This window comes from Sylvia atricapilla, chromosome 9 (genome assembly GCF_009819655.1).
Source record: "Sylvia atricapilla isolate bSylAtr1 chromosome 9, bSylAtr1.pri, whole genome shotgun sequence".
NCBI classification, from domain to species: Eukaryota; Metazoa; Chordata; class Aves; order Passeriformes; family Sylviidae; genus Sylvia; species Sylvia atricapilla.
Window position 1 is genome coordinate 1937318 of NC_089148.1, and position 23211 is coordinate 1960528.

The 23211-nt window shown below is 38.5% G+C and overlaps 1 protein-coding gene across 2 annotated transcripts; it reads left to right on the top strand.

The window, feature by feature from the left end:
* Positions 1-29: 29 nt before the first annotated feature.
* Positions 30-22368, top strand: STXBP3 (syntaxin binding protein 3). 2 transcript variants are annotated; one of them, XM_066324589.1, is made up of 19 exons: positions 30-104; positions 3025-3074; positions 3807-3888; positions 5292-5368; positions 6004-6082; positions 7565-7665; positions 9490-9644; positions 10525-10615; positions 11540-11664; positions 13082-13186; positions 13692-13749; positions 13966-14031; positions 14374-14454; positions 15079-15217; positions 15813-15919; positions 16332-16430; positions 17307-17392; positions 19015-19163; positions 21126-22368. In XM_066324589.1, the coding sequence occupies exons 1-19, from the start codon at positions 62-64 to the stop codon at positions 21215-21217; spliced, it is 1785 nt and encodes a 594-aa protein (XP_066180686.1). In that variant the 5' UTR covers positions 30-61; the 3' UTR covers positions 21218-22368. The 2 variants fall into 2 exon arrangements, with proteins under 2 accessions (XP_066180686.1, XP_066180687.1); XM_066324590.1 differs by lacking the exons at positions 10525-10615; positions 11540-11664.
* Positions 22369-23211: the final 843 nt, after the last annotated feature.

Consider the following 23211-nt stretch of genomic DNA (forward strand, 5'->3'; position numbering starts at 1 on the left):
GCGCCCTCCGCCCCTGAGGAGGGAGGGGACGGCAGCGCTGCCGGGCGGGGCTGGCAGCAAGATGGCGCCGGCGGTGCGGGGGCTGAAGGGCTTGGTGTGGCAGAGTGAGTGACTGTGGGGACTGTGGGGCTCCTTCCCGGCCCCTTCGGGCGGCGGAGCGCCCCGGGGCCGCTCGGTGGGGCGGGCCGGCCGGGAGCCTCCGCCGCTGAGGCGCCGGCTCGGCGGAGCGCCGTGTGCGCGGCCGGGGCTGCCCGCCGAGGTGCGCTCCGCCGCCGCTCCCGACGGGCCGGAGCCGCGCTGCGGGTCGGGGCCGAGGGGGCCGGGGTCGGGCCCGGGCGGCTCTGAGGGCAGCCGGTGTCCGGCTCTGAGGGCAGCCGGTGTCCCGCCGAGGGCAGCCGGTGTCCCGCCGAGGGCAGTCGGTGTCCGGCTCTGAGGGCAGCCGGTGTCCGGCTCTGAGGGCAGCCGGTGTCCGGCTCCGAGGGCAGTCGGTGTCCGGCTCCGAGGGCAGTCGGTGTCCGGCTCCGAGGGCAGTCGGTGTCCGGCTCTGAGGGCAGCCGGTGTCCCGCCGAGGGCAGTCGGTGTCCGGCCGAGGCTGTGGGTGGCGGCTGCTGCGGCTATTGCAGGTGTGACTCGGCGCGCTGCTGGGAGGTGGCTGCTCCGGCTTGCGGCGCTGCCGCGGGTGTCCGCAGTGACAGCGCTGCTGAGAGACGCCTGTGCCTTCTGCCGAGAGAAGGGTGAGCTCTGCAGGCTGCAGCCCGCCGGACGGGCTCTTGAAGAGCCGAACCTGAAGTCAGCTTCGAGCGCTTCTCTGTTAGCTCTGAGCTGCTGCTTTCGCAGAGTGCTCCTGCCCCAGAGGGGGCTCTCCGCTCTCTCTCACGGAGCAGCACCTCCCACGCTTTGTGTTTGGCTTCACGGCTTTCGGGAGAAAAACGGTGAAGGTTTTTCTCCAAAGTAGTCTTACAAATGAACTGCAGATTTTTATCTCCGCGTTTTGGAGCAGGTTCTGCCGGTGTTTGTTACAGAAAACGACAGAAAGGCTTACAGTATTCCAGGTGGTGTGAGAGCTCTGGGGAAAGGCATTACAGCCGCCTCAGCCCGAGGTGTGTCATTGTGCCGCGGCTGTGGCTCGGTGCGCTGCTCAGCCAGCCCGGCGGCTGTCACTGCGGTGGGAACGTCCTGCTGCCGTCGTGTTTGCCTTTTTCTCCTCTGCCTCCACCCCAAAGCTCTTTGTCTGTGTCGCTAGGAGTGAAAAGCAGACTGTCGCTCTGGAGTTCGGGCCTCAGTTGCTGGCGCCCGTACCCTGCCTGTATGAGTTAGATACTTTTGTTTAAAACTGAACCTGTAGAAATCTGCGCCTTTGCTGTTTTGCTTATCCTGCTGTCTTGCTCTTTCATTTGTGCCTATGACTGTACAGCCGATGTTTTGTCCGGAGATGTTTTATAAAAGACTTGGACCTTAAAAGGGAGTAGTTTGATCAAAGCAGGTGTGTGTCACTAAGGGTCATAAAGACTTTTGAAAATGGTGTTGCCCGTGTGAGGAACAAAGATTAGTGTGACAGTGAAGCAGCATGAATAATAAAACACTTATATTGCAGGCTTAGTTGAAAGAAACTTCTGAAATGAATGCTTTGTTAGTCAGCTAGTTCCTCTTGTCTTTCCAAGACTACAACAACAATGAAAATAGATGAACTAAGTTTTAGACATTGTCTGGGACTTTTTTAATGGGTAATTAATTGAAGGCCATAAACTGCTGCTTCCTAATGTTTCAGCAAACATGTAAGTTGGGATTTTTATTAAAGCTGGTTTGTCTGAAAATAGTGATGCTGGAGAAAGCTACCTGTATTTAGGAGACAGTAGTTCCTGTGGGTATAATCATGAAATACAGAGAGCTGCTGTATATGGTTCATCTATAAATGAAGCCCTTTCCACGAAGAATTCTTTTATTTTTTCCCCAACTTTAAATTGTTTTGTAGACTTTTATAATAAGTTCTAGCCTAGCCATAAATAGCTATATTAATTTTTGTAAGGGATTCAGCATTTCTGCAGTTCTGGGGGGTTTTTGTATCACTTGCTTAACAGTCCTTTCTTCAGAAAGTGTGTTATAAATGAGTCATTAATTTTGCCAAGGTGTGGTTTGCTTCTTTTTTTTTTTTTTTTTCCCCACGCAGGGTTTTGGCAGCCTGCTGTTCTGTCAGGGTTGTGTATAGTTCTTTTCCTAGATTGTGAACTAAAGGTAATAGAAAAAAAAGCCTTTGTAAAGTAATTGAATGTATTCATAGAAGACAAAACCTGAAAAGGTAGTTAGGGTGTATGGTTGGTATAAAATCTGTGAGAAGAAAATGAGAGCCTGGACAGAAATAGAGCACTAACCTGGGTTTGGTTTTGGTGTGTGCAGAATGCTTGCAGGAGAACAATAATTTTGAGATCCTGTGAACCCTTGTAGGCCAATTATTTGAGTGAAGCAGCTGCAGGTTGAGGACAAAATAAATAACAGTTGGAATAGTGCAGGCACAAGTACTCAGTGTCTGGTACACTGATAGCTTGGAATAAACTTTCATTTTATTATGGGTGAAAACTGGCTTCTGTTTTTTAATTGCAGAAATGAGGTTCAAGACAACTGAACTGTGCATTTGTATGTTCCGGTGTCTTTTATAGGTGAATATTGTAGAAAAATTATAATATTTGAGATTTTGGACAAGGTTGTTGGGCACTCAGGTTATTAAAAGGAATTCTATGCGCTGCTAAAGGCTAATTAATTGGCTAGAGTGTTCTCAGAAAATATGAATGTTAATGAAACTTTCACGTGGTTAAAAGCTGGTTGTTACACCTGTGTTCAGTCCTAGAAACAGGCACAGAATTCTTCCTGTGGTGAAGAATTCTGTGCAGGTATTTATCAACATGGGTTTTTTTTAAATTTTTCTTTTTAAGGCTCTGAACATTTGGGTCTAAATGGATGATTTTTTTTTTTTTTTCTTTCTTGGTAACAATTTGATTTCTCTAACTGGTAAATGGTTTCTTCTTACAGAGCTGAAATCAGCAGTATTTGATGACTTTAGCAAAGAGGAAGAATGGAAGGTACAGTTTTGTTAAATTTTTTTATAAGAATTCTGTCATCATTTGAATGAGAAATCTGTATCGCTGAGTAGAGAATAAATACAGAAAAAAAATAATGGCTGGCATTTTCACTTAAAGTTGTTTTCTGTCCAAGTAATACATTTTACTTTTGGTAACTCAGATCTCTGTATAACACACATTGAAAAATCTAGAGGCTAGGACAGGAAGAACAAATGGTTAGTAGTCTCTTCATTAGTTGTGAAGAAAAATTAGAAACTGTTTGTGTTTATCTTCACTTTTCTTTTGAAAGACTTATACTTTATTAATGTCAAAAATTACACTGGCTGTACGTGTGGAGAGGATTCAGCAGTATGATACCTGTTAGAACTGCTTAAGCTATAAAACAGTTCTAGAATAAATACAGATATATTTGAGCAGGCCATGGGGTAAATTAGCAGGAATTCAAAAGACTTGTATCCAAGTGAAACTTTCAAAGTACTTTCTAGTGTGAGTAGGGGGAACAAGGCACATTTTTAAGATTGTACTCATCTTTGGAAATCCTCTACATTAAGAGCTGCCTTCTGAGATTAATTCTCCCCTGCAATGTTGGTGTATGCAGGTAATGAAAAAAATAGAGTAATAAAATAGTGTTAGTTTCAAACTTCTATGGCAAGCTGTTGAGGAAATGACCTGGGTTTAATAAAGCTGATTAATTTATCTAAATACTTGTGTGTTTTCTTTAAATATGTTTAGATAATGCTTTTAGATGATTACACTACGAAATTATTGTCACTGTGCTGCAAAATGTCTGATCTACTGGGAGAGGGTATCACAGGTAAGCATAATTCTTATTAATATAGCAATGGCAATATCCTGGTAAGAAAAAGAGAAAGACTGAAATTCATGAAATTGATAGTACCCTTGCAAGAAATGGTTTTTATTTGGCTGATGAAGACAAGTAGTTATGGGATATTAAAATAGTAGACTTTCAGGCTTCTACAGTAATTAGTCAGTTGTGATGTTTGGTTTCTTTAAATGAAAAAAACAGATGTTTCTCTGCCTGAAAGCTCAAATCTCCCTTTAAAATATTTTTTCTAAAGATTGCTCTAAGGGTTGTTAGTTTGTTTGATTGGATTTTTGGGTATTTTTTTAATTTTTTTTTTTTGTTGTTGTTGTTGGTTGGCTGGTTGTTGTGGTGGTTTTTTCTTTGTGGTTTTTGGTGGGGTTTTTTAGGAGGTGGGAATGGGTGTTTGTTTGCTGATGCCTATTTATGAAATTGAAATAAATTCCCAAAATGTAAATGAACTAGTTTTAATTAGCTTTAGGTCTAGATTTTCAGAAATGCTTTTGTAATAGGGCATTGTTTAGACCTGGTTATTTACTTGACATACTATTGTTATTCCAGTTGTTCAACATAACATGATTATTCTGGAAATACTATAGTAGAACTGTGCTAATTTTGCTTTTTGGTGTGTATTTTAAATAGTAAGTGCCACTTATCCTTTGTGAGAAACTTTTGGTGAGGATGTATTCCCTTCATCAAGCAGAAAGCTTTTGTTTTTAGTGAGCACACTGCTGACAGGAACCTGTCTTTCCACATCCAGATGTCTGACATTGCTTATCTTCCTTGTTCCTCCCCCACAAAACTCCTGAGCCACAAGAATCTCTCTGCATTCTCAAGCTACTGTATCGTAACACTATACAGTAATGAATTTATTAAACAGAGAAAAACAAGAGATGAGCGAAGCTGATTTGCTGAAAATGTCTTAATTTGTGCCTGCAATTATGTTGGAACAGTCATTGCCCAGGCAATAGGCAAACAAAGGACAGAAGAGGCTGTAGTCCAAAATGATGCCCTGCATAGTTTCTCTGTCCCTCTCCTTCTGGATAAAGAGCTGTCTTGCCAAGAGAGCTCCTGCTGGGCCCCACAGTTTGGAGCGTGTTTGCATTGCCATTCTGCTGTAGAAGTGTAGAATACCTAGGAAGAATTTATTCCTCCAGCTTTAGTTCTTACTAAACTGACAGTTGAGGAAGCCTTGTGGTAACCTTCTGAATACAAAATAAGAAAGAAATAAATCAAAGCTCTTGGCAGAACATCTGTTCTTACCTCTGATATTGTAGACAATTTGATTGCTGTTACTTTATTTTTATCAACTCTATATTAAAATATGTACAGTGTTTTCCTAAAAGATGCATAATGTTCCTAATTATAAAAATGTAATATTTCTTACTTTATAGTGGTGGAGAATGTATATAAAACCCGTGAGCCTGTCCCACACATGAAGGCAATATATTTAATAACTCCCACCAAAAAGGTTAGTATTTTGAAGTGTTGCAAGATCTTTCAGACCGAAAATACCCCCTCTTATTTTAAAATGTTTATTCACTGTGTACAGGTATGCAGTACTTCTGCATTTTCTGTGCTACTCCTCTGTGTGATGTCTAATTTCCAAGATGAAAGGACAGTGTAGTGCCACCTTGGAATATGTTGCAAAGGTGTGCCTTGTGGTCAGTGTAGGCACTGTATCATTGCTTAGCAATTGTAACCTTGCTGACATGAGGTTACACTGAATGTTGTATTGCATAACGATGCAATACACTGACAAACAGAACTCAAAGTAATGGCTCTAATAAGACATTACTATTACTTCCTAAAAATTCTTGAGAGAATAAATCTCAGCGCTGTTCCAGCTGGAAAATGATGCAAATACTATGATGTGTGTGCTTCCTGAAATGAGCTTGGTGCATGCAATCTGTAATTGTTTGTTATTCTTATCTGGAATTAAAAATCTTCAGTGTTTTCTTATATGTTGAATTGCAGTATTCCTAAGTGGGGGTTGGTAATAGGACAGGAGGAGAGGAAGATGAAGCTTTGTCTCCTGTTTGTAGAAAGACAAAACACTGGCATGATGTTGGTTTTTTTTTTCTTTATTTTTCTTGCCCCCATAAGTCTGTAGATGGATTGATTGATGACTTCATCACTAAATCATCCAGCAGATACAAAGCAGCCTATGTGTATTTCACTGACTGTAAGTAAGCTTTTGGGTTGTAGTTTGGTCGCTTTATGTGGGTAAATAAGTAAGCTGCTCACTTCTCTTGTGTGTAGTTGAAAATAAAAATGAAAACTTTGAGCCCTGTTTCTTGCAAGGTTTGAGATTCGAGTCATTAACCATATATCTGGGTGGCCAGGCTGTGGTCATGCTGCTGTGTGGCAACAGTAATTTCTTTCACAGTTACCACACAGTCTTGATTGTTCTCCACCTCTGCTTTTAACCTAGGTAATGTAGTTTTATTTTTAAGTATTCCAGTCTTCTGTGTTGGAGTGTGGAGGAAGACAATTCAAGTCAAACTATGTATCTCTGCATAAACAAAATAGTACTGAAAACATAACTGCATGAGGACTTTCTCCAAGAGGTGTGTTAGTAATTGGTTGCTTCAGGTAGTTCCTCCAGAGCTGTGAGGCAGCTTTTCCCTTCCCTGAAAGAAGGGGCCACTGAGCCCTTGGATTCGTGACCTTAATTACATAGCAGAGGTAATTAATGGGAACGGGGTTAATGTGGCTGCACATGCCCCTGCAGTCAGTCACTGTGACTTAAACGGCCTCTAAAGAGGGGAAAACAAAAAACCCAAATGTGCTGCTGAAGGCAGAGACTGAGGCCTGCCTGTATTTCTGGGCTGTGTGTGTGTCTGCTGCTGGATGTTTTCAAAGCAGTACTAAATTACTGTTCAAATTCTTGGTTTCTTGTTTAATTTCATGCTGAAGCAGCAGTTACTGTTCTGGAAAAGTACTGCTGTCTTGCTGTATGCTCCCTGGTTGCAAGTGGGCAAACTTTCAGTTTGAATACTTGCCAAAGCTGTTCCTGTTGAGAGGCATAGCTCCTGAGTTAGAGAAATAACTCTGTCACTTCCAAAACAGTATTTTTATACACAGTTTAGTATTCGTGTCATCCATGTATCCCTTAAAATTAATTTCTAGACTGGCATCCAGGGTAGCCTGGAACTGTGGTTAGAGACCTATAATGAAATTATAGATTGTGTTAGATAAATTATATAAATATATTTCTTTATTATATATAGATTATAGACTGTGTTAGAGATCTATAATTAAATTCCATATTTCTTTGTTTTGCTGTTAGATATGTACACGTGATTTCTTTTTGTAGCTTGGGAAATGTTTTTTTTCTCTCCAACATGACAAGAAATAGCAGAAATGCTTCCTTTGATAAAATCAACATCCTTCACAGTTGTAGATTGCTGATGAGTGTTCAACAACCTTTTGCTTGCAAAAAGCTAGTATAAATTGAGCAGTGGTGCTTTTCAAAAAATCTCATGAACAAACTATTGATTATATGATCTATTTTACTTTAGAAAGAGTAGGCAAATTTTTTTGTATTTTATGGTTAATTGGGTCTTAATTTAGAGTTGTGTGCTCCAAATACTGTATGCTTATAAGTGAGCTGACAGCTGGAATAGTACAAATTATTTATACTTTGTCTTTTTTTTCCCCCTAGTTTGTCCTGACAGCCTCTTCAATAAGATTAAGGCTTCGTGTGCAAAATCAATAAAGAGATGCAAGGAGATCAACATTTCCTTCTTCCCTTATGAGTCTCAGGTAAGTTTAATTCTTAATCTTAACCATAGTTCGGAGGAATATTTTCAAGTGCTGCTGACCTTTTAGAAAACAATGAAATAGAATGTAGCTTTTGACTGACAATCTCTATGTGAGATATTTCCATTTGGGCACATTTCCAGTGCTTGCTTATGCTTTTCAGATGAAAACAAGTGCTGTTGTACTCAAAGGTTTACTCTTTGCAAGCCTTGGTGTCAGTTGCAGTAGGGAGGTCAAAGGAGGAATCTGTTCCCTAAGAGCAGGCAAGTGTTCTGGTTGGTCTTTAGGGAGAGTTGGTTACTGCTGATACTGAGGTGTTACTTTGATAGGTTGGGTAGGTTGGTGCATGGGAGTAGGAGTAAGTAGGACTTGGTGAAAGTCGGGAAAGGAGAACAAATGGACTAAGAACTGAAGGGGAGTGGAACAAAAACTACTACAATGTGACAGTCTTTTCAGTGAGAGGAGAACATGGAAATCCTGTTTTTCTCCAAGATCTATACTACCAGTAGAAACCAATGAGTGTTTTCTATGTGCAGCCATACAGTTGAGAAATAATTTGTTGCTCATGCACTTCATCAGACACAGAGGGCTGAAATGTGCACTGATACTTACTAAGATGGTGAAGCTTCCAAGCTCTGCCCAGTTCTGGGAGCCGGAGAGCTAACCAGACCTAACCATGAATGTTTCCCATGTCAAACATTATCTACATATCAAGGGTGACAAGTGCTATGCTTACCAAGTGACAGGTGAATATAAGGAGGGATTGCTGCTAGCCCTGTCTCACTGTGGTGCTGTTTCCTGGTTTGAAGACCCAATCCTTTTTATTATAAAGGGTTCTTTATTAATTTGGTTGAGAATCCATCAGGGGATATGGAGTATGGTGGCCTGTTTGTTCGCTTTCCAGTGAGTTTAATGTTTACAAGTTTTGTTTCAAGCTGGTTTTGGGAGCCCTGCCAAATCTGCTCTTCTGTACCAAAGAATGTCTATGAAAATATTGTGGTCCTGGTTCTCTGAAGGTCTCACCATGAAAGAAGAAATCAAGACTACTTTTCTGAAGTTGAAAATAAGCAACACTTAGGCTGGGCAGCACTCTTTTTGTTTTTACTGTATTTTGTATTCTCTGTATCTGAATCCTTAGCAGAGGAGCAGTGTTAACTGGTCTGCCTGCTTTGTGGGATGCTAAGAGTAAATAATCAGACTGAGTCCTGGGCAAAGTCCAGATGATTATCTACACCAGAGAAGCAAACACCTTTATCTGGGTGGACGTTCTTCTCTGACTCTGTAGTTACAGAGTCCATCTGCAGCTAGAGAAAAATCCATTTACTCACAATGGGATTGGTCCCATGTTCGCGTGCCGTTTACAAAACTGCTGAAAAAGCCTTTCATCTCTGCAATACTAAGCTGCTTTAATTAAGTTTTAATGCATTTAAAGACTTTCAGCTATTGAAGGTAAATTCTCCATATTAAAAGCAGATACAATATGTAAGATTTTATTTTAAACCAATTTAACCTTGATATCTTCTATGATCATTCTGATATTGCATTGTATATAAACACTGATGGGTGTGTAGTTACTTCCTTTCATCCTGTAAACAATTTGAAAAATAGAGAAATTTATGTAGCAGAGTAATAGAGGCAAAGTCTGAGAACAAGGAGATGAGCTCAGCAGGGATAGAGGAATGTAGTTTGTTTGGGTTTTTTTTCTGAAGTGTCCTATATATGACTTTTTCTTGCAGCATAGAGCTTTATATTATTAGCAAACTTTTTAGCAGGTGTTTTGGCAATCTGCAAGCTGGGCCCTTTCTTTCTTGCTTGTCCTTTACGTAGGTGTTTACTCTCAACATCCCAGATGCATTCTACCGCTGCTACAGCCCCACTCTGGAGAAGACAAAGGACAAAGATGCTGTGCTGCAAGTCATGGCTGAACAAATTGTTACATTATGTGCCACACTAGATGAGAATCCAGGAGTACGATACAAAAGGTGGGGCAAAATTAGTGTTTTATAGTAATTGCTTTCACTCCTAGGGTTTACCACATTATTGGTCATAGCTCCAGGCTGCAGCATAGTTTGATTTATTTCTTTTTTTCTTGTGGTTGTGGATTAATTGTTTTCAATTCACGAGTCTGAAATACGGAATGATAGGAATTTGTGAGGTGTAGGTAGGGCAGTGTTTTTCTGTGTACATTAATGTAACACAACTTGCTCTACCCTGTCTTGTTCTGAATGGTTTGTTTCGTATCTGGTCAGCAGGGTGACACTGATGGGCTGCTTTCTTGTATGCCACCTGCATAATCCTGTAACAAAACTGCTGCTGCTTGGCCATTTGCAGCTCTGCTTGGCACCAAGGAATTCAGAAATTGCTGGGGCACATGGGATCAGGATTTCTTGTAGTAGGGATGTTGAGAAGAATGCCTCTTTTGAGCTTTGAAAGGGATTTACTATCTTTGAAGTCAAAGTAGGCTTCTGAAATTGCATTCAAGGACTGCATTCTGTGGTGTCATGTGAAATGGTGTCTTTTTCCCTGCCAAGATAACAAATAATTGCCTGGCTGGTTTTTTTTGTTCTTTTTCTTTTTTTCTTTCTTGTTTCCCACCTCTGAGTGAGACTTCTGGTGCTGGGCCATGTGCCAGCTAATGCCAGTCTTTTGGCTGAAGCTGTTTCTACTTTGTAAAATACCTGAAGCATTCAAAAAGTGAAATCATAATGTAGAAGTGAAAATACATTGGAAATACTTAGAATGCAGTTCAGAAACTCATGAAAGCAGAGGATGATTCTTGGGAATATTTTGTTGTGAAGATACCATTTTAGTGTTCTGATGAAGAAATAGAAGTTATTTTTGCATGCTTCCTTTTTTTCCCAGCGGACCATCTGATAGAGCCAGCAAACTTGCACAGCTTGTTGAAAAAAGTCTTGAAAACTACTACAAAACAGATGAGAAAAGCCAAATAAAGGTAGAAAGTGAGCTAAAATGTTTGATTTTTTTTTTTTTTTTGTAAGTCTGGGGGAAAAATCTTTGGACTGTTCAACAACTAAGTTTTGCAAATATAGATCTTATTTAATAATAAATGTAACTAGTTGCCATTTAGTTGTTTTTGTGTATGAAAGCAATGTAGAGGTAATAACTGTTGGAGTCAAGCTGTATTTGTATGATCAAACTGCTTTTATTTGAAAAATTAGCCCTATGATAATGTAGAGGAATCCTACAAACTTGCAGACCAGTGGATAAATGTTGTTTTAATATCACCTTCTACAAGGCCATGTGCAGAGGAGGATTCCTGTGGAATTGAAATGTTCCCCTGAAGGGATTTATTGTCCACAAAGATACAGCTGTTCGCATAAATAATAGTTTTGATCTGTCACTACAAATAAGGCCTGATTCTGGCAACTGCTTAAACATAAAACCATAGGATAAACCATTCTGACTTTATGACTTTGTGCTTTGCTACAGAAATAAATGTACCTGCTGCTGCTGCCAATTGACAAAATCCCAAAATGAAACTTCCAGTTGAATGTTTGGAGGTCTTTTTCTGTACTGCAGCACCATCTGTTCTGCAATACAAATAATGAAGTTATCTACTAAATCTCTGGGTAGCCTTTTTTGGGTTTTGTTTGTTTTTCTTCTATGTTTCTTGTTCACTAGACGAATAAGATTCTGACTTGAGTGTATTGCAGTGGGCTAAGAGCATTACCTTTGAATTAGTATTCCAAACCATTGTATATAGTCAAAATGTTCAAACACTTGGACCACAGTGCAGTGTTTTTTAAGTTATTTTTCTAAAAATATCTGCAGTGCTGTGACTTAATGCAAATAGATTTAACATGCATTAACTTTGTACTGTATGTCTTAAATTTGTGTTTGTTTGATGGCTTTCTAGGCTAAAACCCATTCCCAACTAATAATAATTGATCGTGGCTTTGACCCAGTATCAACTGTACTCCATGAGCTCACCTTCCAAGCAATGGCTTATGATCTGCTACCCATTGAAAATGATACTTACAAGCAAGTACTTAAAAAATAAAAAAGCACTAAATTGTTTATTCTTGATTATAAAATCCCTGGAATTGTTTCGCTAAATTGCACCATGGCAATATTAGCTGCTCGTATTGCATAATAGTAGCTTCACTTATTGTTAGTCTTTCCTCTTGGATTTGTAACTTCATCTTTTTCTATACTTCCTCTCTTAGCTGAGATTAGGTAGCTAATTGGCTTTTTTGCTCAGTTTTGAGTCCAACAAACTGCTTTTTTTAAGAACTAAGAACCTTGTACTACACTTGAAGTAAAGCCTTGAGAGTGCACATTGAGATTCTCTAGATTTTCTTTCATTTTTTTGGCATAACAAGACAAGCAATGCCACTAGCTGAATACTGAGAAAGAGCTAGGTTATTTCTCAGGAATGCTCACTTTTATAACTTCAGTCATTTAATTTGTGTTGTTACTAAAATTTATGTGTTTTATTGTAATTACACATTTAAATCAGTCATGTTCAGTTTATAAGCACTGTTCAGAATAGTGTAATGTTAATTTGCCTAAGTTAGGTGCTTTACTGTCTGATTGTTCTGACAAAGATTTTGGTTAGGACTTTGCTTTGACCCAGTACAGCAAAAGAGATCTGATGGCCTCATTACAAAGAGGAATGTGTGTGTTCAATCAGAAGCACTGAGTAAAGACTTTAATAGAAAGTGTAGAGTTCTATGAATCTGGGTTTGGTTGCTGGGTATGAAGATGTAGCAGAGGATGTGTTCTATGTAGTCACAATCTGACTTTCATCATTAATCTTGTAATTTTTTCATTCTTTTGCTATCTGGAAATCTACACTGTGTGAGTTTCTGTAAATGTGGAGCTACTATGTGGCATGATTGTCTTGTTTTGGGTTTATTGCTGTTTGTAGTCACGTAGTAGCTGCTCTGTAATGCTGTGCAGCATTTTCTTTTATATATGAAGTCCTTTGTCCTGCTTACCATTTTGTTGGGGAATGTGACTTCATTTTCCTTCAGTTATAAAGTCTTATAGTACACAGAGAAAAAACTGCACTTGGCTATTGCAGTGTGTATTACTTTGTGCAGTTTGCATTTGAAACCAAAGGGAAATTGGCATTGAAAACTGAAGAGAAATTGAAGTGCATGTAAATGTGTGCTTAAAACTTTAGTTACTGTTTATTTCAAAGAATGTCTAGAAGCTATCGCCCAAAAAATCTTTCTAAAATTCATCTGCTGCTTCTGTGTTAAAATATGTAATCTGTAAAATCCTTCTGTAAATTATATTTTGTCAGCCAAAAGCTTGGCTTGTAAATGAAAACCTTTGTCTATTACTGCTGTTTATTTACGTTGATTAAACTGTTACAAATGGTAGTGTAATAAGTGATGAGAATTGGGGGAAACTCAAACCCCAAATAATTGTCTGAATTTTCTCTTGGAAGATACAAAACAGAAAGCTCTGGTGGGAAGGAAAAAGAGGCAATTTTGGAAGAAGATGACGACCTGTGGGTGAAGATGCGGCACAAACATATTGCAGATGTGATAGAGTATGTGAATGGCTAACAGAGCCAGCTGGTTGGCTTCTTTGAGGGGGAGGGTGTTAGAGCTGTTCTGTGGGAATACAAGCAGTAGTGGACGTGGTTTGCAATCCAGATTGGATTCCGTTAAGTAATCAATGCCAGGAAGAAATTGTGCTTCAAAAATACAGTATGTACCCAGGTATGCAGTTATACTAATGCTACTTGCAGTTCTTGAGGTAAATAGAAATCGAGTCAATTCCTGGCAAGCACTTTCAAATATTTTAAATCTGAAGGGATTATTTTGTATACAGTACTACCAAGCTGCTGCATCAAATGGCATTATGAAGATACTGCAAATAGAATGTTTAATATTTCCCTTGTAAAAACATTACTCTCTTCTTTGAAGATAGACCTGTATTTCATGCTTTTACTTTCATTCAGAAGTTCTTGTTGCACAGTTCTTTTCAGATTTTGAGAAAAGATTTAAGAACTCATGTGCTGTTGCCTTTCATTATTTTCCTCTTTTCTTCAGGGAACTACCAAAACTTTTGAAAGACGCTTCATCAAAAACAAAAGCAGCTGAAGGAAAAGTAAGTTGTTTACATTTCTGTATTGTTTATCCTGGTAATTTAGTTATTTTCAGCTTAACAGATCCATTTTAACGCATGGATCTATTACAGAAATTAAAGCTTTTCTCAACTTGAATTTTCAGGGATTCTAGGGGAAGCAAGGCTGCAACAGGGAGGGGAAATAAGCATGTCATTTATTGGGGGAAAAGATTTTCAACTTTTGTCATTTCTTTCCAGTTATCCATATCTGCTCTGTCCCAGTTGATGAAGAAGATGCCACTCTATCGTAAAGAGATTAGTAAGGTAAAGGCATCTTTTGTAATCACAACTTCACAGTAAATAGTCCTGTGCACTTGAACTTTGTTTTGTTGAAGTCTGGTTTTAATCTGTCATTTTCCTGTAGTTTGTGTAAAAGAATGAAATAGTTAGTGTGCTTTGAGCGTCGAAGATACCAGTTTAATGTTTCACAAGGTATTATGGGGGTCAGTCTCTAAGTGAAGGGGAAGACACAGAAAATGCCTGATGGTACTGGAGGATTACTCTTGTAACCAGTAAAAATGATGGATATGCTAGAAAAAAAATTCAAACTACACCAGCTTGTGATTTTTTTTGTTTTTTTTTTTTTTTTTTCTTTCTGTCTTACAGCAAGTTGTTCATCTTAATATAGCAGAAGATTGCATGAGCAAGTTCAAATCTAACATAGAAAGGCTCTGTAAAGCTGAACAGGTATGTTTAAAAAATCCACAAACCAAACAGCAACTTTGCTAGTATGGCATGTACCACTCTTTCGTTTGTGGGAATAGAGACTTGTTCTAACTGCCCAAACTTCTGTGTCTCTTGCCTTTATTTTGTGATCAGTTTTTGAGGTGGTAGTATTAAAACTAAGTGTAATATACAAGGCTCTTAATCTCCAATAAAAAGGTATTCCTAAAAGTTTTGGTTTTTCTTTTTTTCCTTGAAATCTGGCTAATTTGTATAAGGATCACCTTTGTGTCCATGGCTCAAAACTCCTATGAAGTGGGTTTAATATACCGTGCAGAAGGAAGCCCTTTCTAAATGTCTGGGAAAAGCACCTTTTAGGGTGAGGCATTAATTGTGACCATAACTGATGTTTCTAAGAATTCTATATATCACAGTTTTAAATGTTTAAGAATGCTATATAGTGTTATTATAATGCTGTAACTATTTAAAGAAATGCCAGACATGTCATACTGAGTTTAAATTGATGCAGCTTGATTGTTTCTGGAAACCTGGTTTCATAAAAATGCCTTTCAAAACACACAGAGCAACGTTGATTTAAATTACTTTCATGAATTTAACCATGGTGTCTGTTTTTTATTTTTAATTTAGGACTTGGCTCTTGGAACTGATGCAGAAGGTCAAAAAGTAAAAGACTCTATGAGGGTCCTCCTTCCAGTTCTGCTCAACAAAAGTCATGACAGCTATGACAAAATCAGAGCTATTCTCCTGTATATCTTTAGCACAAATGGTATGACAAGTTGCCCCGTTTTTTTAACTCTGGGCAATGACCTTGAACTCAAGTTTTAGTATAGCACAGTGGTTTTGGTTAACCTAAATCTCTGCATTGAAGTTGCTAGCTAAGTTTGAAAGAAATCCTGTCTATCCTCTATACCTTCCCTCAGATTAGTAGCAAAGATACTGTTGGTGAGGAGTTAAGAGATGTAATTCAAGTGTAGATTCATACAGTGTTTTAATATATTCTTACTCTTGCATGTGTGCAGTAGTTTGTTCTTATTTTCACCGTGGTATTGAAGCTGATAAAAGGGGAAGCTCCATGTCTGTTGCATCGTGAAAACTAAGTCAGTGGGGAAAAATTTGTCGTAGAGAAGGAGCAAGTCGGCAGAATGTTGGTCTGAGGAATCTGTAACAAGATTGAGTTTTAGTCTCAAGAATGGACCATTAAAGAAAATTTTACCTAAAATATAGTAGTATGTTAAACTTAGGCTGGCCACACAGAACAAACAAGAAAGTTCTGGGCTAAATGATAGCCCAGAATGTGTGAGACAAAACTGGTCTAAATCACAGTCACTTGGTAATTGTTGTCTGTTTTCCATATGTTGAAGGAACTACCCAGGAGAACTTGGACAAGCTGATCCAGAATGTACAAATAGAAAGTGATAGTGATATGATAAGAAATTGGAAATACCTTGATGTTCCTGTTATCTCTTCAGTAAGAGCTTATTTATTTTCTAATTTCCTACTGTCCAAGGGCCTACATCTCTTTCAGCAACTCTTAACAAAATTATCCAGGTCTGGGTTTGGGAGCAGCTAATTACTAGGATTTTTTTGTTGTTGTTGTAATGTGTTTAAGTGATAAATCCTTTCAAAATTATTCATGTTAGTTGTTTAAAGTAAGATACCCATAATGTTCCCTCTGCAATTATCACCTTACTCAGTTCCTTGTCTCTGAAGTTAGTATTTCTAGTATATCCTGAATTCTAGAGGTATTAATTGTTGTTCTTTATAATTATTATTATTTATTTAAAATCTCTTGCTTATCTCCCCTCCTACTACTGCCTGCTAGTAAGTTTCAAAAAATCCAAATGCTGAATAATACAGCCGTATTTTGAACATCTTTTCAGTTTGTTGCTCAGCAGCATAAATACACAAGAAGGGACCGTTCTAGAGAAGAAACCTTTCAGCTTTCTAGGTGGACTCCTGTTATCAAAGATGTTATGGAGGTAAATTTCCCTGACCATTTAATTCATGGGTACAGTGCAGAAGAGTGAGCTGTTATAGCCAATCTTTTGAATTCTGTGGTATTTTGAGTTAATTTTGTTAAATAGATCTGGTGGGCAAAGTGATCATTTCTATTCTGTCTGTAATATAGAACATTAGACTGCTGTTAGTAATACTCCTTGTTAGGGGTCATTTTAAAGGTGAAGCAAATGAAAGTGAAAGCAAGAAGTCTTTTAGAACAGCTTGTCCTGGAATTGGCAGTGTTTGGTATAATTTAAAGATCTGTATCTTCTTGGTTTTAATTCCCAACAGGTCTTAAAACTGCAATTCCAGTCAAAACTGTAGTGTGGTAGAGCCTGGAAGGTGTTACTTGCCAGAAGTGTCGTTTCATTGTTCTTAAAACTCTTCCTAAGCATCAGTCAGTGCCTGATGTCACAGGATAGTGAGTTTACTGGAGTGTTAGTCTGACCCAGTGCTGTCATTCATGGATTCTTGGTGGCTTTCACACGTTCATTTATGTTTTCAGGGGACTCTGACTACTCTCATACATTGCCATATAGAAATTAAATACATTAGGGTTATTACAGATGAAAAGCTGCTAGTGAAATCTGAACAGTTAAATCAGTAACATGTTTATAAAAAAAGCATACATACTCACAATTCCTAGTGATACACAAAACACTTACAATGCATTTTAGCATTATGTCATCTAGCATTTTGTTACATAGGAGCATTATTCATTAAATGCCACTTGCAATTATTTGTTGGGCTGCATGTGTTGGTGTGAAATTCCAGTTTGACATCCTTTGTGAAAGCTGGAACTTGGCAGGTTAAGGTCTGTATGGCTTTTTAAAGTGTGTCTTTATTTTGCACTTCAGGATGCTATAGAAAACAAATTAGATTCAAAAGACTGGCCTTATTGTTCCCGGTATCCTCCCACCTGGAATGGTTCTGGAGCAGTAAGGTAAATGGTTTAATTTCCTGAAACATAATCTACCCAGATCTCAGTATTTTTGTCATTTACATTCTAAAGCCTTACAGAGGTGTGCTTACTGAGCAGTGAAATAACAATATAAGGTAGTGTTAATGTGCCAAGCCTATATCTTTATTTAATCGAAAACATACTCAACTTGGTTGTTATTTTAATAATTCTTAGTCATGTACAGCTTTTTTTATTTGTAGTATCTTCCTTTTGCTTCAAGGTTAGAAATACCACTTCATATTCTCAGAATAAGAAGTTTAAACCTTGAGCTTGTTACTGTGAAGTAGTTTCAGGAATGAATGTTCAGTACTGTGACTTAGGTAAAAAGAATGTTTTACTTCTGGAAGTTATCTCTGCTATGTTAATGGTGGTGACATTATTTGGGTTAATGACCTCGGGAAATTAAGTTAATCTTTTGTAGGCTACTTCATTAGGAAATATGGGCCTGTTAGGCATTTGTCCCCTCTTTCCAGGGAGTGGTTTGGACAAGTCCAGGACAGTTGGAGATCTTAAAATTCATTCTCTGCTAATGAACGTGAAATGCGTAGTTGCACATTTAATAATTGTCACTGAGAAGTGATTTTTGGAATTTTTTTTAGCTCACCTGTACTGTTCTTTCTTTCTCTTCTTAATTCCACTAGCTCTTAGACCTCATGACCAATACCTGCCGATTTGAGAGCTTTATCACTTTTTATAGCATTATTCAAGTGGTGAGACAAATGAATAAAGACTCCCAAGAATGTTTCTATTACAGGAATGCTCACTAACAATGTTCTCCTCTTAGGAATGCTCACTGCACTAATCAGATGCTGGAATTCATGGAAGGAAACATTATGCATATCCTAAGTGTGGAAGACACACTTGAATTGGGATTTGTACTAAGTAAAAAACAAAAAGCAGAGATACACAGCCTTAGGAAATAGGTTTTTTACATCCAATTCTAATTAAACTGTTGGTGGTGTATCCTTCTGTTCCTGGATATGCATTAGGATGATCAGTGCAAGGGAATACTGGAGCAAGTCCCTGTGTGCTGGAACTTGATCTCTGTCTTACAGGCTGGTGCAATGTGGTGCTCTTGAAGGCACTCCAGCAGAGAGGTGCAGATGACTTAACCTGAGTCTGCAATTATTACATGTGTATTAGACGTCTAACCACTTCAGGCTGCTTCTGGTTTTTCTAGGTATCTGAATCTGTTTTGATAACAGACAAATATTTTCTTTAGTGATTCTGTTCACGTTCAGAGATTTGAAAAAGCTGGAGTCTTAGGTTTTTCAATGAACCTCTCATGAAAAATGCCACTGGAATTGAGAGCATGCAGAGTTAAGCTGCTTGGCATGAGTCCTTGGCATGTTAGCTGTGTATGCAACAAGGTTTTTGTTTTGTATGTATTTCCCCCTGGTGATACATAAACAGTTTGAGTAATGCAATAATCTAAAGCATTTAATAAAAACACGTTATCAATTAATCTAAATGCCTCTGCTGCAATGGTAACCAAACCATGAACCGCGTGACAGAAATTGCTACTGCTTGCTGAGCGTATAATTTTAACCAAGAAGGAATGAGGCAAAGAAAGGTTTCCCACATCGGGGTGCAATGCCTTGCAGCGCGCGGCAGAAGCCCCGGGCCAGCGGCAGGGAGGAGCGGCGGAGCGGCGCCAGGCTCATCGTCTTTGTCATCGGCGGAGTCACGCTCTCCGAGACGCGCAGCGCCTACCAGGTCTCCGAGGCCTACAGGTCCTGTGAAGTGGTCATTGGTGAGCCTGCCACGGGAGAGGGTGGGCTGTGCTGCGTGTGCTTCTGGAAAACGTCAGCTTCGTTTTTCTTAGATTCCCTCCGGTGGTTCACCGCTATAGTCAGTGTATTAAAACGATGCACTTAAAAGCATCTTTTCGGGTTATCTCAACTGTTCGATGTTGGGGGGAATTTTTTTGGTTTGTTGAACAGTTATGCTCTACAGAAGAATTATGTCAGAGATATGTCAGTGTATAGCAAACAGGGTTTCAAGTGACATCTATTTCTTTGCATTACAGTTTCCTCACAAATTTTTGCATCTGCTTGTGCTTTACCTTCAGTGGCACTTGCTACTCTCATTGCTCTTGGAAGTAGGAAAGCAGACAGACTAGTGCAAAATTGCTCACTTTGGAAGGAAGATAAGTATTAAAAAAACCCAACAATCCTAATCAAAATTCCACCCAAAAAACTTAACCAATAAACCCCAAACCACTTTTTTAGTGTACCTGGGTTGACTTTGCAACATTTTCTACTTGTAGCTACTTGAGAGGCTTTGCATAAACCACACAGTGATTAACTGCTTAGGTCCTGAAAACTCCCCTTCTTAGAATTTGACAATTGGCAGCTGGTGTAGTGATGTCTCAGCACTTTAGAGGTAGTAAATGTTTGTTCAGTCAGCTGCTGTGCTTCAAATGAATCTGAAATAGCATTAGAGGGAATAATTAGAGGTGCTAAAACATGTAGATGTATATAGTATACAGGAACAGAGCTCCTAGATACAGAACCTGAGTGCAGACTTGTGTCCATCTGCAAGGCCAACTGATGGCTGGGTGCAGGGTCATCTAAAGCATTCTAAAATGCTTAAGAGGTCTGCATCTGACATTTAAATTTAGTCTTGAGATTCACATTGGCTCTGTTTATCATCTACCGTAATTTAAAAAAATACTCTTCCCTAAAACAGTGCCAACCTTGATTCTGAGATCTAGAGTCTGTTACCTCAAAATATTCAGGGGTATTGTAGATGTGTTTGTCTGTGGTTGGTTTTGCTTTGGTTTAATTTTTATTTGCTGGTTTCATTGGTCATGGTTGAGGTAGGTTTGATGCTGGTTCTAGTTCAGAGTAGTAATGGAAAGACCAAGACAACAGGAATGTAGTTTAGCCAGATTATTTCCTCGTCTGAGACTTGTTTACAATTCCATGTTTAATGCAGATGACTCTTTCACTGGGGTATCTGGCACTCACCACAGCACCATCTTCCCTTTTGTTTAGACATAATTCTTGTAGTTTTGTTTGTAATCCTGATTTCTGAGGGAACATGATAGTTGCTGAATTTCCACGTGGATTACTGGAAGATGAACACTGGGCTGTGTTCCTGATTCAGAACTCAGAGTGACACTACTTGTTGCCTTCAGAGCTGCAGGGTGACCCTCCATGGCACAAGTTATAATGACTCTCTGTGAGAATAAGAGAGGTAGTTGTGCACTGAAGAAGAATAAGGATTTTCTTTGTTGATCAAGACTTGAATTTTGTTTTTTCAAGGAAACCTTAGTCAGTAAAAGCCAATTTTCTGTAACTGGTATTTCTGTGGATATACTGTTTGTGATAATCTTGAATCCAGATAGTTTCTTGGTTCTAGGGTAAAGCCTCTCATTTACTCACTCTTTCACAGAATGGCAGGTTTCTTGCAGGCTGGGACAATTGCCCAGGTTCCGTCTTGCCTTTCAAACTGGGCAGAGCAGGACGTGCAATTCGTGTTTAAAGTATGAATCCTCATGTGCATGTCTGAGTGTGGGAAGAGGGACATTGCTTACCTAACAGTGACACCTTCATCAGGGTGCTTTATAGGAAAACACTTTGAAATGTTGCCCTTGTCAGCTTTCTAGGTGTAGTAAGAAACACTGGCATATCACTGATGTTTTAAAGGGGGGATCTCTGAAAGTCAGAATTTGACTTTATACAGTTTATACTTAATGTTCTTTTGTCAGGTTCCACTCATATTTTGACACCTAGAAGACTACTGGAGGAAGTGAAGAGCCTTAGTAAACCCAAGGATATGGTCTGCATTAAGGATGAATAGATGTGGTGATGTTTATGATGTATTAAAAACACAAACAGTATGTACATATTCTAATGCAACTGACTTTTCCAAATAATGCACTTCAATACTACATGGTTCCTAATGGGAGGTCGTGTTATCATTTAAATTTGCTGCTTTTGGGGGAGTAGAAGGCAGAGAGATGAAAAGATAAACACGTTTCTTAGGTTCTATTTAGTATTACTTAGGTTCTATTTATTACTGCAAGTGCTTTTTCAAAAGAGCATGTTTGTTCCTAACTAATCATGCTAAAAGTTATTGTAATTATATATAAAATGGAATTGTCTTTGAGAACTGTGAAAGCTTTCTCTAATAGAATTTATTTCTAAAAATGACTGAATTAAAAAGGGCATAGGCTCTTGGGTAGGGACTTCAAGAGAAAACTTGTAAATATGAGTTTGTGGTAAAAATGTTTCATACAAGTTCAGTGTCTTAAAGTGCAATGTTTTCTGTAAAAGTAACTTTAAAATTCTTATTTAAAATTCTTTAAATACGTGTAATTGTGGAAAAACCTAAAGGTTTTTTAGATGGTGCTGGGTAAGGTAGATAATTAATCACAGAATTATTGAGCAGTTCCAATCACAGTAAATTACTTTGGGGAAATGCTGTCAACTGTGCACTGAAGTACACTTTATATTTAAGTATATACAGAGATTATTACTGAAGCTTTTTTAAAGAGTTAATTTCTAACAAATTCCATATGATTGTCTACATAGTCTGTCTGTTTCAGAAGTTGAATTGCCTGTGATACAGAAATTCCAAAACTAAGCACGTTTCTTTGAGGAAGTGGAAGCAAGGGGAAAGGAGAGGACAAAAAGGGAAGCAGCTCAGCCTTTCAGAGGGCTTGGTAATTTGGAAAAGAAAAGCACAAAGCAAATAAAATGACAAAATCTGCTGTACTCAAGAGAATTTACTTTTTAAAAATTTGTTACGTACTAAGAAATACTTAAATTTGCATTGAATGGAATAAAAAATCAAATTGTATGAATTCTGGTATGTTTAGATTTCTCTTTAAAAATTACTTAATTAAAATTACTGAACTTTTAAAGGGATGTTGTATTTATGTGCCTTGAAATATTAGTTTGTTGTATGTAGAATCCAAGAGAAATGTTATAATGAAAAGGAATAGATTACTTATGGCCTTTTGTTTACATTTTGACCAATGATGAGTACTTAATTTTTGGTTTGTGGTTTTGGCCTTTTCCCCTTTATTTTTGCTCTGAAGTTAACCAATACTTTCAGAGAACATTCTTGTTAGATGAGTTCATTCAGAGTTAATTAGAAGGTGGGAACAGGTCAAGTTCTCCCCCTACATCAGGGAGGAATGAAAGGGGAGAGACATGATTCTAAAATATTGCAGGACATGGGGCGTGATGAGAATAAGTGGCTGTAGCTTTCAAATGCACCTACGTGAGTTTGGAATTGAATCTACACTGACTTTTTTTTCCGTAAGACTATAGAAGCAACACTCCTAAATCAACTGGTTCATCAAATACCACGTACATCACAACCTCAAAAATACAGCAGAAATATCTGTGGGTTTTCTGTGGATTCTAATTTATAACTCTAACACAGTAAAAATCCAGAGTAAAAGTACTTATCTAAGAAATGCTGTGTTCAAAGTTTTCTTACTGAAGATGCACTTTGAAATTGGTACTGAAAAATTACATTAAAATGATATATATTTCTTTCACCTTTGGCAAGAAGAATGCAAGTTTGTTGTAACAGCTCTATGTAGGTGCAATTTTTTTTCCCTATTCCTAAAGCTGGAAAGTAGTTAAGTACAGAAGAAAATAGCTGATATCAGTGTTACACTTGAGGACTGAAATAATTGATTTCAGTAGTATATAAAATCCATTGCGTTGATATTTTTTTAATTGCACAGAGTTGAAGAAATACCAGCTCACAATTCTGGATTACTTCTGTATATTCAGGAGTTAAGTCCTTTTCCATGTCTCTGTCTCAGGCCTAAGTGC